The sequence below is a fragment of the Opisthocomus hoazin genome, chromosome 9, assembly GCF_030867145.1.
Source record: "Opisthocomus hoazin isolate bOpiHoa1 chromosome 9, bOpiHoa1.hap1, whole genome shotgun sequence".
NCBI classification, from domain to species: Eukaryota; Metazoa; Chordata; class Aves; order Opisthocomiformes; family Opisthocomidae; genus Opisthocomus; species Opisthocomus hoazin.
Genome location: NC_134422.1, coordinates 30,943,987 through 30,959,354, shown reverse-complemented (window position 1 = coordinate 30,959,354; position 15,368 = coordinate 30,943,987). Strand labels below are relative to the sequence as shown.

Genomic DNA, 15,368 nt, shown 5'->3' with positions numbered 1-15,368 from the left:
GTGTTTTTAATCTCAGTGGCACTGCCAGCTCGTTTCCTGATTTAACTGGAACATGGTTGTGGGTACTTTTTGTTCTGGACACCTGATAGAGAAGTCTACAGGGACCAAAGGAGCACTGCCATAATTGTCATGTTTAAAAATTTACTTGTGTTGACAGTTATCCTCCACTGTGGTTTTTGCCTGAAGAACTCCTGATGTGTTTGGGTTTCTTTCCTCTTTGGCCTGTCCCTCCTTGATGTATTTCTTATCTTTGTTGTAGCAGGAAGGTTAAACCCCTGGAGGTTTGGCTCACTGCGTGATTTGTTTTAACTGACTTAGTGAACCTGATTTATGTGGAGCAGTTCCGTATATACCAATGCATTTACAGTTTATAAAAAGGCCAATGGTGGGCTTTGTTTTGTTTGGGATTTTTTTAATGCTTATTTTAGCTGTTGCTACAATGGATCAATTTGAACTGAAAAGCGTAATATATGCTTGGTGCTCTTAGGGTAAGAATTTCAGTGCTAACAACTGTCAGAGAACAAGAGGTAGATTTTTAGGCTCAGTTTGAATAGTGTCCCTCTTTTTTTAAAGAAGTCATGTTTTTTAGGAAAAAAGGTTTTTGCAATAGGAAGAGACTTAGTGTGCTTAAGCTTGCATGTCTATGTTTCCATTACTGCACTTTTATGGAGCGAGACAGAATAGTTGTGCCTTCAACATCTCTGCTGCACTCTATTCAGATCTGACTTTTGGTATGAACTGTCTGAATGCTGGAGAAGGTTCAGGAAGACCAATTCTTGTTTTGTCTTTTCAGATAATTTTCTAAGGCAAAGTAGCCTATCAAATGTGTAAACATCCATCCAGTGGCATACTGAGTTTTAAAGCAAGCTAGAGAGTTAGATTTATTTAGTTTTCTGCACATGTGCACCAGTTCAGTGAATATAAGCAGATATTCTAATTCCGGCATATCTTGTCTCCCCTTAAATATGCGGGTATGTCTTTATACATATTGCAAACACTTGTTTATAGTTGTCTTAACAAGCCGAAGCAAAGAAGGAAGCCTGACTTTGGAAAAAATCAGCTCTCATTAATGTATGTGAAATGGTAGCAAAGAAAAACAACAGTGACTTTTGGAACTACTGTTTGTGTACATTTTTTTTCATTTCAACTTGTGCCGAGTAGGGACAAATTTACATTTGAGATATCAAACAGTAACAGAAGTTAACTCAGCTGTTTGTGTTCTTGTTGTGCAGAACTCCATCTCTCCATGTAATACAGCTTTCTCTGTGTAATAATCACTGTAATTGTCAAACTTAAATGTGTTCCCTTTTACATCTTCTATGAAGTATAATGACAAGTGAGATAAAGTACCCATATATACATTTATTTACATGCACAGGGCAAGCTTTTCTTTTACAGTTATAGCAGTGAAACTGTGAAATAAGAGGCTAAGCAATATCTACTTATGTCTGGATAAATCTTGTACAGAATATTCTGGGTGGCTCAAACAGGAAATGGAATGATCCCATGGGAAGTTTTCTTGCAGAAATTGCTACGAGTGAATCTCAATTTTTACAAGTCTTCAGGAAATTAAGTCCGTAATTCTTGCACTAAATTAGAATTTTGAGGATGTGATGTAATCTGTAGGCTGAAAGGCCTCCAGATAAATGAACTTTTGGTGTGATATTGCATAGAAGTTATCCTAATTCTACAAACATGTTTGGAAGGGAGTGGTGAGACTTAGAGGATTTCCTGTGTAGATTTTTGTTTTGGAAGACAACGCTGTCTTTTGATGCCTATTATTGAGCCCTTACTGAGGTGTATGTATTGTCAAATTATTTGATTGCCGCTTTGAACGAAATGTTTCAGCCTTTATGTTACAACTAGAAATTCAAAGCATGGGGTAGGTTTCAATTACTTTGCTCTCCAAAATCGATCTATTGCTGCTTCTTTTTTAGCTCTGAGGCACCTACAGTCTTCCTACAGTATTGTCTTTGTCTCATACCTAGCCTTTTTTCTTTAGCATCCAAGTTCTTCTGCACAGAGAACAGCATATGTGTATGTACATGTCTTCTATATGTCTATGTTGAGATTGAAGGGGTTTCTTCAGCTCACAGGGGGGACTTTTAAATGCGAAGAAGAAATTTGTCATCACTGTCTGCTTCCTCTTTGTGGTACTGTAGGGAGCTCAGCAGGGGAGTCAGTTGTCAGCAAAACAGAATGCAAGCAGAGCGGGGAGTCCTTGCTACCAGGAACAGCTCAGCTGTTGTCTTCACTCTCTTCACTTCAGCCGAAGATATTTGCACAGCTTCAGGTACAGTCAAGTCGTTTACAGCAAGATAAATGTTCTGCTCTGGGAATGCTGAAGGCGAGCTGAGAACAGCAAGTTCCCTCTTAGCTAATGATCCCAAACGCTGACTATCATGTAGCTGTGGTGCAAGGGATCCCACTGCCGTCTTTTGATGCTTTGAAGTTAGGGTCTTTTGTGAAGGCAAAACCAAGAAGATGAAGGTAGTGGGCTTCTGCCTCAAACCAAGCACCTACTCATTTTCCACATGGTCCAGTCACTTCATAATGAAAATGTTGCAAAACTGAGGGGAGATAAGTCAGTCTTACTTACTCCTTTTAAATCCTCCTCCAGCCTCTGAAGAAAAAATGTTAAAATCCTAAAACTGCTCGCAGCTCAGATCTGTAAACTTAGAGGTTGAAAGGCTGAAGAGTGGGGATATGAATGTCATGCTAAAAGAGCTTCTTCTAAAGCTCTTCTCCCTTCAAAGCTGGTTCTCTTAGCCTTCTTCCCTAACTACTTCTTTGAAAAGCTACCTTCATACTCCCTGAACCCCAATGAAATGCATGATCTCTTCCCTAGAAATACAGTCTGCAGTAAGGTGCTGTTCTACTTGCTGTTTCCCTCTCTTTCTGAAGGCAGCCTGGCTCCACATTATGCTCGTTTGTTTTTTTTTAAAGCAGTGTGCTTAGCTTTTAGTGCCCACCTCTTGTGGGAATGGGCAGTATTGGGGAATGGTTTGAAACTGAGTATTGGTCCAAAATTAGAGCTTTATGGTCATTAAGTAGTTGTCCTGGTTTTGGCTGGCATAGAGTTAATTTTCCTTTCAGTAGCTGTTTTGGATTTAACAGGAGAAGGATATTGATAATACTGATGTTTTTAGTTGTTAAAACCCACAAGTTTTACCTTTCGTCCAATTCTCCTCCCCATCCAGCTGAGGGGGAAGGGGAGGGTTGAGTGAGCGGCTGTCTGGTGCTTAGTTGCCAGCTGCCAGGTTAAAACATAGCAGTAGTCTTCTAGATGCTGCTGGACACCATTGTCCTAATTGTTTTCTAATAGAACTTTAGCTTAGGATTGCTGGGATTGACTGTTCAAAAGAGATGATGTATAGGAAGTCAGAAGCTATCCAGTTTCAGCTCTGCAAAATGAGTGCCATTAAATGCAAATTCCTCCTGGTGTAAATACTTGTGTGTTAGTTCTTACGCCTTCTCTTTCACAGGGATTACAGCTGCAGTCAACTTTTACTTCCACAAATGGATCAACAGCCCTGATAGCTGTAAATAACCATTCCCCTCCCAGCCCTGCAAGTCTCCTGGATTCCATAGGGAGTGCAATAACTGACCATTCTCTAGTACTTAGTCAGGAACATAGTCTGCAAGTAGGTGCTGGCCTAATACAGCATAGCACTGCTGCCTCTGCTTTTGGGACTCCGCCTGGCTCTGATCAGAATCTGATCACCATGGGCCAGTTGGTAGCCGTTGGAGGTGTAGATGACTCCAGAAGCCGAGAAGGAGTCCGTCAGATTCTCTTGGAAGATGTGCAGACTATTCCAGTACGGATTGTGGACAGCCATCCAGCACTTAGTAAGTTGCAGTCTCCCCAGTAATATGTAAATATAGAAAATACGGTGGATTTTATTCTGTGTGTCTTGATGGAAGGCGAGAAAAGTGTTGATAATGGGAAACTCCAGCATAGACTTCTTTCAACTGATTCTAATTAGTTTTTATTGTGAAAGCATGCTGACTGGGAAAGAAAAAAAACAACCCACAAACAAACCAAAACAAACCAACACCCCAAACAAACAACAACAAAAAAACCCCACAACTTAGTTTTTGCTGTAAAAGGATGACTTCTTAGTTAAACTGCTTGTCACTTTCTTTGACTAAATACCACCTTATTTGATGAACGCAGTATTTTTGCCAGAAATTCTAATATTTAGGTAAAATCATGATCGTCAAAATAATTTTTTCAAAGGAAAAATAAGAATAGAAAATAACCAATATTGAATCTAGTTAGAATTGTTTGGAAAGAAATGGGGGGGTTTTGATGACTTCTTTCTTTGCACCATCTCAGCAGATTTCTGGGTTTTTTTAAATAAACTTTTACTGGGATCCTGTAGTCATGAATGTGCTTTAGAAGTGATTAGTTGGAGTTGTATGTAATTGCTTGGAATGTCAAACTTCTGTTTGAAAATACTTTTTAAAAAATACACAATAAACACCATAAATAACTTTCTCTTTACCAAAATAGAAGGCTCCTTAAAAGCATTTTTATCATATGTCGATACAGTCTTTGAATTGTCAGCCATGGAACCTGATCGGGAATGAAAGCTTGTGTTCCCAAAGAATGAGTTTTCATTCTTGGTGAAGAAAACCTGTTAGATAGGGATCGTATATAGATCAGTGCAACATGTCCTTTTGACTTTCCTGAGAGTCTGAAATGTGAGCTGTGAAATGCTTTATTATTTCTATATTACTTTCCTGGTTATCGATGACTTCTAAAAAAGCAGGAACATGTAAGTAAAGATGTGCTAGATCATAGCCTACACCTTTGTAATGCCATAGCAAATCTTCATATGCCCTGATGACTTTTGCAGATCAGCAAAACTTAATCTGCGCTAAATTCTGTAATATTCTGAAAATGGGAATACAAGACCACATGAAGAAATAGAAAGGAAATAAAGGGTACATGAGGAAATGTACTCAAATTCATACGTGTTAAAGTAATATTGGGATATTTTACTGTGGCAGTATTTTCAAAGTTAAATGTAAGGGATTTTCTGCCTGCTGTACTCAAATGTTCGTGTAACTGGTTGTTTTCCCTTTTATAATGTAATTTGACTAATCTGAGAAGTTCTGTTTTCATTCAGGGTAAAAGAATTTCAAAGAGGTTATCAAGTGCACCTCTTCATGCAGTTGTTTAACTCGTGTTCAATCTAGATGCCTCTCAAAAATTTTTGTAAGTGATGAATGTTGTAAGTGGGTTTTTAAAGAAATACTAGTTTACACAAAAAGAAATGTAGTAAAATACTTAACTGCAAGGACTAAACTCACTGTTCCTTTGGGATTTCCTTTTTTTTTTTCTGCTCAAGGTCTCAATCTATCATCATCAGCCTGAATTTGGAAATTCTGAGAATATTGGTGCCATTCCTAAGTTATGTAAAGAGTTGCCCCCCCCCCTTCCCCCCCAGACAAGTTCTGTGTCTGGAGAGCAGGAGGACAAAAAATAGTCTAGACTGAAGAGGGAATAATGTTACAGAGTTTATCTGGAGGAAACACCATATACTTGAACTTAGCAGTTCAGTCAGTGTGTATTTCAAGATTTTTTTTCTCCTGTTCTGGATTTTCTGTTGTCCAAGTGCTGATTTAAGAATAAGCTTTTTCCTGCTGAAAATGTATGTGCAGTCATTGAGAAGTGGCCGATCATGCCTGAAGTGTAAGTCATTCTCTAAAACAACATGCTTTACAGTTAATTTTTTCAACAATGGCACCTCTATTCCTCCATTCCCCCTAAAAAGAAAAAAAAAAAGATGGTAGTTTTATTTTTCCTTGGGAAAGAGGAAAGATATTTTGTGTAAGATTAATTTTATACCTCCAAAATTTTTTTTATAAAATGTTTTAAATATTCTAACTTGAGAGGGCCCTTACTGCCGTAAATTTGTGTCAACTTGCAAAGTCTCATAACACAGTAGATGACATAACTGGCTGTCAATGTAAACAGCTGTTAATTTCACAAATGCCTTACCTCTTAGCTTCAGTTTATGAAATATTTTACTTTTAGATGCATGCAGTTATTGGGCTGAAGCGTTATTGGTGGAGTGTGAAATTCAATGTTTGTTTTGTTCTGTTTTTAAGCTGAAGAAAATACAGAGGGTGTTACCTGTGTGAGCCAAGTTAAACAAGAGCCAAGAGAAAAAGCATTGTCTATGGAGCCAGATAAAATCAGAGACTGCTGTAGTTCCTCACCTGTTTAAATCTGTGAAGCCTGGAAGGATTTTTCAAATCGGAGAACTCTAAATGTCTTGGAAGGAAAGGCGGGTGCTCTCAAAGTAATGCCATTCTTTTTAAGTTGTGTTGTGACATTCAGACTAGGCATATTTTACACTAGTTCTGACAGTCAACTGTTTTACTTTATGACTGATGTGGCTCACTGCCAATTCCAGTTTGATCAGTTGCCCTGTGGAACACGACCTTCTCTCTTCTATTTCAAGTTCTGAGTAATTTGGATGCTATCCACATGGCAGATTTTGGTTAACATTTCTGAAGGTCTTCCACAATTGAATTCCTTAGCTTTAGAATGTGGATCACAATGCTGGGTTTGCTTTTCTCCTTGAGACCCTTGACTTTTACGGCGCTACTGAGACCATAGAATCTGCCAGCTACAAGACCACAGAATCCAACAGCAGAGAGCATCAATACAGCAATGGTTTTGTGACAGAATTAAGGTCCAAGATGCTGAATTTGAAAGTGGTGAAGGACACAGATGCTTAAGAAAATGCAGCTTTAACCTGATCATAATGTTAATGGTGTGAAGATCAAGGAGAGGAGAAAGGTGAGGTTGCCAGGTGAATGTAAGATTGTATGGTGAAGAAAAGAGTGTGAATTATAACAGTGAATGTTTGCAACTTGGACATCTTCAAACTTATGTCGTGGCTTTATAATGAGGCTTGTTGCAGCATGCAGCCTTTGCAGTGGTACTGTATTAGCAGTTGGTCCTAACAACTAAATGCAGGAGTCTTGTCTCATGAAAATGATTGATACTGCCATTTCAGCTTATCTACCTTTTGATTTATGCACTTACGCTGTCAGCTCAGATAAATATGTTTTAACCTGCTGCTGTTCCTTATGTAGGGCTATGGATACATTACTAACAAAGAGAGGCCCAAGAAAAGAAAGCAAGTAATGTAAATCCAAGCAATATGTGCAAGTGTGCTGTCACTAAAACATTCAGAAAACAAACTCATCTTTTTCAATGGTGACACCTTCTAGGACTAAAGTGCTCCATATTTCTTAAAATAATTACCAGGAATCTTTAAAAAAATGAATATGATAAAGAAGTATCTTTTAGCAATATTTAAGCCAAAGCCTCAATAAGTGACAAGCATGGAGTTGTGTAATCTGTGACAGACATATTTCTTTAAGAAAAAAATACACCTACAAATAACTAGGGATCCATTTAAAACAGCAAATGAAATGAAACTGGTGCCAACATAAATATCAAGTTAAACAATAATATTGTTTGTTTCAGATGTTGAATTCTTAGAGCAACATTCACAGGATTTTGTATACGGCAATATCAGCAGTTCTGTTATTAGTTCCTACTAAGTGGTTGAGCACTTTACCGTAAAATTAGGGAGTTTTTTCTACATGCTGTACAAGAGTGCAATCTGAGGACTTACTCTTTATCAGACTTAAAAAAAAGAAGAAACAAAACAACAAAAAAAGCCAAAACCAAAGCAACTCCCCCAAAAAACAGGCTCATTTGTGTAGAGGAGAAAATGTTAGGAGTATTATATGAACATAAGGATTAACATTTTTAAATTGTAAAGTTTGCTAACATACATTCAGGGCATTCGCAAACATCATCTAAATAGTGGCCATTTAAAATTAATTTTTAATTTTCTTTTGAGTATTTGAAACTAAAACTTTCAAAAGTTTTAGTTTCCCATTGCACTTGGGTTCCTAACACCTTTATATGCAGCATCTGTTAGTTAGGTGCTATATCTTCATCTTATCTTAAAATATATTAACTTCTGTGAGGTTAAATAACACTGTTAATGCTGTTCATTTAAAGCTAATATTTATGGGTTAGTTTAAATTTGAATTTTTGAACAGAATCTTGCTCTTGTTAAATAAGAGTCAGTATTTTATCATGCAAGTTCATAGAGAATCTCCGGTTCTTTGGAGTCTCATATTTAGTTTCTACACTGGCTTGTTCTGTGGTATGCCCTACTCATTTCTGGGTAGGTAAAATCCCACAAGGTTCACCCTTTTGGGTTTTTTTCATTGTTGTTAATTGTGAAAATATCTCCAAAATGTGTGTTCTCTGCTGGAGTCACAGTTCTGGAGCACACAGGCAGCAATCACCTTTTCTTTTCCAACTCAGTAACTATATACCAGAACGGCTACCTCCTTCCACGCTGCTGTATTCAGTGATTCCATCACCTTCGTTTTTGCTTAGATTTTAAACTAACACATTCCAAAGTACATCACCTTTCTCAATATTACTCATTTTTTGAGAATTGTTCCTCGTTTTTGAGGATGCTTGTTCTCAATAAATTACAGCTAAAGATTACCAACAAGAGGTTATTTCAGTTTTAGTTCTCTTGAAAGCAGACAATACATTTTTGATTGGAGTAAAAGCTTAAGGAAAGAGAGTTCACATTTCTGTCAGTTCTTGCTTAGTTCCCTCATTAACAGATCTGTTCGTTAACAGTCACTGTTGGTCCCACCATGAGCTACGGTCTCATCCTGTGCTGAACAATATTTCTGATGGTGCTTCTATTTTTGATTTAGTGCTCACAGCTGGAAGAAATACTTGTTTAGTCCATCTTGAATTGCAGGCTGTGAAATTAATTTTATAATCTACACTGATTTCCACAGTACCCTGAAAACAATAGAACAAAAAATTGGGAGAAATTTAAAGATGCAGTAAAGAATTAGTTGTTTTTAAAAGCTGCAGATGAGAGTTGCAATTCTGTTCATTGGAAAATTTTATTTGAAAAGCTTCTTCAGCCAATAGTTACATTTTTATTTGCAGTTTCCTTCATTTTCACAGAATTTCAGTTCTTTGTCTTCCAAATACGTATACCAGTTTATTACTGTGCTGTTTTTTTAGTTTAGCGTAACCTTTCATCTTTAAAAAGTATATTTACATTTGTTTTGTGCATGTTGCTAGTGGAGGAACACTAACTCATCAGCCATATCCAGTCTCTATATTCAGCTTAACACCTTAGTTCACTAATGTCCGCCTAAATTTTACAGAAAATACTGTATTATGTATATGAAAAAAAATCACTAGTAAACAATACCACTTCTAATGCAGTTAAATCTGTTTGAATAGTATACTTGAGGCTTATTTTTCAGGGAGAGCTGTGTAGCTTGGTGCAAAGTAGTTGGTTATTTCTTTGTGTTGGAATTGTAGATATTTTTCTGATGTTTAGTTTGTTTTCCTGTGGCTATGTTCAAGTGTTTATTTTGCAAACCTAGAAATCCTGAGTTTCCACAGTATTGTAAATGAACAGAATATTCTCCAATTTATCCTCATTGTTGATTGCCCGTAACAGTGATTGGTTGGCTTTACAAGAAGGGCTGTGCTTATGTATGTGCATGCAAAAATAACTTTTTGTTAAAATGTAGAGAAGACATGAAAGGGCACACATCCATAGCTCTCGTGTAAGGCTGGGCGCCTCTTGGATGGAAGCCAGTAGTGTTAATAAGTCTTTTTTGTAGTGTGAAGATTGTTGCAGTTTGTACAAAATTTAGAGAGGCAAATATCTGTTAATGTATGTGTGTATATATATATTTATATAATGACTTAATGTATAATATTCCTATTCAAATGTAAACTACTTTTTCTTTTAAAGTAATGGTCTATGTTGTGGTTATGGGGGCTCATGGGGAGAAATACAAGAGCTACTTGAGGGCAGTGGTTTCAGGGAGTGAAGGAGAACAAATAGGACAGGTCCAGGGAGACCTGGTGGAAGAAGGTCCTGAAGGTGTGTGAAAAGCAAAGGTCCTGTGGGGAGGTCTGGAGGAGGCTGTGCTGGGGGTGCTCTGGGGCCCTGGAAGGGGTTTGCAAGCCCATGACGAAGACTCAGTGCAGCTCCTGAATCTATGCCAGTAGTGGACAGGGTAAGTTCATGGTAGGAATTTAGAGGTATGGAAGAAAAGGGAAGACTGGCCTTCTCTCAAAACCAACAGAGCTGCTTGAGTTTTGGTGAGTACCAGAGGCAGGTAAATGACTTCCTGTAGTCTGAGACGCCCATTCTTCTCTTCTAATATGGACAAGAAGCTCCTTGGAGCTTCAACCCAGGACCGTAGACCCTTGTCCTCTACATGCTGCCAATGAAAATATACCTTTTCTTCCCAAGTGAATTAACTTGCTGCTCTCCTCATCCCTCTGACTGCAGCTCTGCCTACCTCAGGCATGCTCAGTATCCACCCCAGTCTCTTCCTTCACACTTACTGGGGCTTCCACCCAAGTCCCATGCCCTCAGACCCTCCGATTCTCACTGTTTCACTGCTATACTGTGGAGCAGCTGGTGAGTTCACTGCACAAGCAAATAGTGATGTTTGCTCTTGTCAGTTTCTCTTCCTTCTCCAAAGGATCCCAAGTCCATGTGTTCCTTTCCTTGCTTGCCTTGAGGCTTATAATCCTTACCTGGATGAGTGTCAGGCAGCCACGTTTCACAGGACACTTGTTACCTTCACAACAACTGAAAAGTTTTGAGATAATGAGAAATGGACAGTTTCTGCCAGCTCTTAGGGCTTTATATTGAGAAACTGGCCTTTTTCATACCACTTGAGTTCCTGCTTCTGGCTGTGAATAGTAGCTGACTGTTCAGATTGCTCACTTTAAGCCTGTTCAAGCAGATATATTCTCAGAAGGTTAAGCAGGAAGAATCTGTTCCATTAGGGACAGAAAGTGTGGTATAGCTGAGGACACTGCTGTGGAAAGTTACTGCTCTTCATGGATCACTGATGAGAAAATTCTCCTTGATCTGCCCTTCCCTTCTGAACAAAGCTTTCATAGGAATAAACTTTAGAGCCTGTCCTGTCAGTAATGATTACCTTTTCCCAGCAACAGTGCACCTCATTAATCAATGAAACAAACATTGTGTAAAGCAGCCTGTGTTGATTTTTTTAGGTCAGAAGCTAATCCAGCAGGTCTGTCCAACAAACAACAACTAAGGTATGATTTGGGGGAAGAAAGGGGAAGGCAAAAATCTCATCACATGACAGGAGTATGTGTGCATTTGTTTGGGGTTTTTTTCCAATGTAAGCTGTTGCACCTTAGTATCTCATTCCATTTCTAGTGCACGTGACAAATGACATGTTTATTTTCTGAAGGGACTTCAGATAGGTTTTCTGGAGAGTCTTCAAAGGAGTGATCATAAATAGTACTGCTGTATCATAGAAAGTATTAGCGAGTGTTTGTCATCTAGGACTCCATCCTGTTCTAGGACACAAGGGGTTTTAAAAGCATGGAAGGCTTTCTGAGGACAAAGACTGAGTGTCCTTGTCCTAAGGAGTCTTCCCTGGACAGAAAAATCCAACAAAACATTGGATGTTGTGGGAGTAGTTTGCATCAGTAGTCAGTTAGTGTGTACTAAATAGAAGACACCTTGTGAAAGGCATGTATATGATAACCTCTTTATGGAAAAAGTTACCTTTCGAGTCTTAATAGCTTTAAGTGATATATGCATACAGGGTTGTATGCATCCAAAAAAAAAAAGCAAGGAAAAAGAAAATGGAGAGATGAATATAGTTGTTTGTATGTATTTCTTTAATACAGCTTTAATTACACTTAACTGTGGTTAAATGATGCAGACATTTTAGGGCACAGGTAATCAGTTCTTTTAATGTGGATAATTGTAATTCGTGTTTTTACTACAACCATCCTTAGCTCTCTGCAGTGCAGCTCAGTTGGTCATTTGGCATGTACTGGGCTTCTGTTAATGACAGTCTGCCTGTTTAAACAAGAGCATGCTGTTCTAAGCAAATTAAATTTCTCTCTCTTCCTGATCTTTTTTTCTAGTAGAGATTGATAAGGCTTATAGGAGGATGAAAATCTGTTTGTAGTATAATGATTTCATAGGAGTTGATTTTTGGATCCTCACTGTGAAGGAACTAGAAAGCAAAATCTTACATACTATTGGATCTACCATTTCATCATTTTTGTAATGTACTTGGATTTCTACAGCAGGACAGTGCTAATACAGCATAAACTACCACTAAAATAATGTTAAAATTTTAGCTCTATCCTTTGGTTAAATGTTGATAGTTCAGTGGCTCCAGGAAAGATAGGGGTTTGCATCTGCTCTTTGTAGAATAGTCTTTGTCTCTAGATGCTATATAAAATGTAATTAGGTATGGCAATCAAATGGCAGTAGGAGAACCAGAAACAGCGATGTGTGTGTTGGCAGATCAGTGGAAGAGGGAGGAGTTCAGTCCCAGTGTCCATATTCCAGACTAACATTCTCTGTGCTAGTCCTGAATGCACCCCTTGAGAAACGGTGATGATTTGTCTTTGTGTTCTGACATAGCTGTTCTTTTCTGCTTGCCCACTCAAGAAGTTGTACAAGCCTGCAAAGGACATGAAGAAGGTGTGTAAGATCTTATGGGAGGACCTGCAGAGGCGGAACAGAGGAGATTCAAGTTTGATGACATGCCTTCTATGAAGCCTGCATTCTTTGGTGGGAGGAAGAGGATTTTTCAACAGAGAATAAAAGTAAATCTCCCTTTTCAGAAGTATTAGTATGTGTGTGTCTGATCTACTTGACAAGATGCCTAGTGTTGGACAGATCTCAATGTTTTTATGTGTATGTACCAAAATGTCAGTGAATACTTATCCATGCATTGTCATCTTTGCACATCACACTGAAACTGTAGGTCAGTGGTGCCTCCTGATCATTGTATTGTCTGTGTACATTTTCTTAAAGTAAATGAAAGCTTGTTTTAACAGTGGAATGCTTTTGTCTTAAGTCCTTTCAGATATATGCTTTCTACAGAGTAGGCTTTAAGTTAAAGTGGACAATGTATTTCTGCAGAAATTCCTTATGAGGAAATGTTAGTGTATATGTCTATCCCCATGATAACATAAAACAACCAAAGCTTTTTCCATTTTTTTTTTCTTTTTATCCAGAACAGGAAGCATTCCAAACTGTCCTTCAAAACCACCATGTTCAGAGCCTGAAAGGTTTGGCACTTTTCTTCCTCTGTAGGTGATCTTCTATCTGTGCTGCAAATCACTGTGTTCAGGGTCTTCCACAAAAAAAAAGAACAGCAATTATAGAATGAAACTCGCATGGGGGAAGAGGTGGGATGAGAAACAGGGATGACACCAGAATACTTACTTGCAGTGTCTCACATCACATGAGAGCACATCCTTTTCATTTGTATAATCTGACCTGGTCACTTGACAGCATGTCAGTAACAATATCTGCAAACCATAGTTTGTTTATAAACATCTGTGTCACATCAGGTCTAGATGTGACAAATTTTCTTTGTGCTTGGAATTTGCATTGGTTTATTGAAACCAATGATGTCATAAATGGTCAAGTCTCAAGAACTGACCAAGCCTTCAGCTGTGAATTTGGTCTTAATCTGAGCCCTAACTGAGGCTGTGCCCATATGTTCTGCAGTACTTGTTGAGCAGAAGAAAAAATCTGTTTCTTACAGCTCCCAAGAAGAGCTGCATTTGTGTTTCTTACCTGGTACACAGCTGCTCATACTTATCTCCTCAAGGATGGCTCATGGAATTCTTCTTTCTAGCTTAAGGGAAGATAGAGATCTCCCTGTAAAGCAAACTTGATAGACAGTATTACATAGTCTGAGTGAGTTGGGAGCACCTAGAACAGTTACCCTCAAGCATGCTGTAATTTAAGCTTTATTAGGAATGGAAACTGGTAGAAGGACATAATGGTAAAAGTAGGCATTCTTGCTCGTCATGTGGTACTCTCCTCACATAGTACCTTTTCTCAAACTTCGTGAGAGAAACACTGGTCAGCAGTGGGAGGAAAACAAATATCAATTCCCACCCCTCCCCCAAACTTATAGTTTAATAGTGGTTTTGTGAGTTAGCCACAAATTTGGCCTAAAAAGTATCTTCTATCCTAGATATAAATGTGTGGTGTTTCATTCCTAAAAGACCATACTAAAAATTCAGTTGTGCTTTGTCAGGTCACTGTTTGTTTAGACATAAATTTGTATTTTTCTGACAGATATTTCTCTTAAAGCTAAAATTAAATAGGAGAGAGAATTGTAAATTAAGTAATTATGTTTCTTACAAATTACACTCTTCAGTTTTTGAAGTGTGCAGGTGTTTCTTCCTTGGCTTCTACTTTTACCTCTTAGTCACTGTGTGTTGGATGTTTTCTCAGGATCACTTACCTCTGAGAGTACTCCAGATAACTGGCAAGAGACCAGAGCAGAGAACAGAAGAAGTAGTGAAGTTTGTAAAAAGCAGTTTGCAGGAGATAGAAAGCGCTCAAAGTTACAGCTCAAGATTGCAGTTTCTTCTGGCTGAAGTGGTTCACTTTAAGTGGTAAATGTTATTGGTTTAATATACAACATTTTTATTGTTGAGTTTGGTGCTGTTTATCTCTGAGATCACATCTAATAAAAGCTAGAATGGTAATCGTATGTTTGCTTTTATCTTCAATGCACTATTTATCTTCTGAATGCAAACTAGTGTAACAACTCTGTGTTCTTGGCTGTTGACAAAGCAGTTGCCACATCTGAGGTGTTTTGTACATGAAAGGAGATGGAGAAAATGGGAACCTTCTTGACCTTCTTACTTCTACTGAGAACAGATGATCTGTAGCAAGAGGGCTTTACCAGTAAATCAGTATCTTCACAATATTTTGGTGGCTGTTCAGGTTTTTCATGTCAGATTCTACCGCATGGCTGACCTTGAACATGATACAAATTACCTCTTGCTGGCCGCCTCATATCATTTTTTTGTCTCCTACCACTGTACTCATACTCAGCACTTTTTGGGAGCGGCGGAATTGTTCAACACATTCTTATCCACCACTTCTCCGCCTTTCTCCCATTGCCTTTTTCTCCCATCCAGAGCAGCACAGAAACAAAAATTTCTCTTTTCGAAAGACTGCTCTTACCATCCTCAGTTTCCCATGTTTGGGGATGAATTTCCCCTCTGCCTTATTGTGCTGGAGGTTGATTCCTTGCATGACTGAAATGTAAGATGCTGTTACATTTTTCTTGAGGAGGGGAAGATACTGGGGTGAGCTCTGCTGCCCCCTTTGCTCCAGAAGTTCTTGCAGGAAGCACCTGCTACAGGTTCTGCTCCTGCACCTTCATCTTCACACAGGCCAGCACAACTGGAGAGTCATGCTGATGAGAGCAGCATCTTGCAC

General features: G+C 38.4%; 1 protein-coding gene across 10 annotated transcripts in view; it reads left to right on the top strand.

Moving 5' to 3' along the window:
• CARF (calcium responsive transcription factor) overlaps window positions 1-12,615 on the top strand; it is a 37,664-nt gene extending 25,049 nt beyond the window's left edge. For 8 of the 10 annotated variants that reach the window (XM_075431169.1, XM_075431168.1, XM_075431173.1 and 5 more), the window contains 5 exons: window positions 2,163-2,293; window positions 3,486-3,849; window positions 6,121-6,817; window positions 11,135-11,179; window positions 12,561-12,615. In XM_075431169.1, the coding sequence (XP_075287284.1) occupies window positions 2,163-2,293; window positions 3,486-3,849; window positions 6,121-6,239 (614 nt within the window). In that variant the 3' untranslated portion in view covers window positions 6,240-6,817; window positions 11,135-11,179; window positions 12,561-12,615. Of the gene's footprint in view, window positions 1-2,162; window positions 2,294-3,485; window positions 3,850-5,135; window positions 5,225-6,120; window positions 6,818-11,134; window positions 11,180-12,533 lie in introns of those variants that run through there. The other 2 variants (XM_075431165.1, XM_075431166.1) reach the window with 2 other exon arrangements.
• The last annotated feature ends 2,753 nt before the right edge of the window (window positions 12,616-15,368 follow it).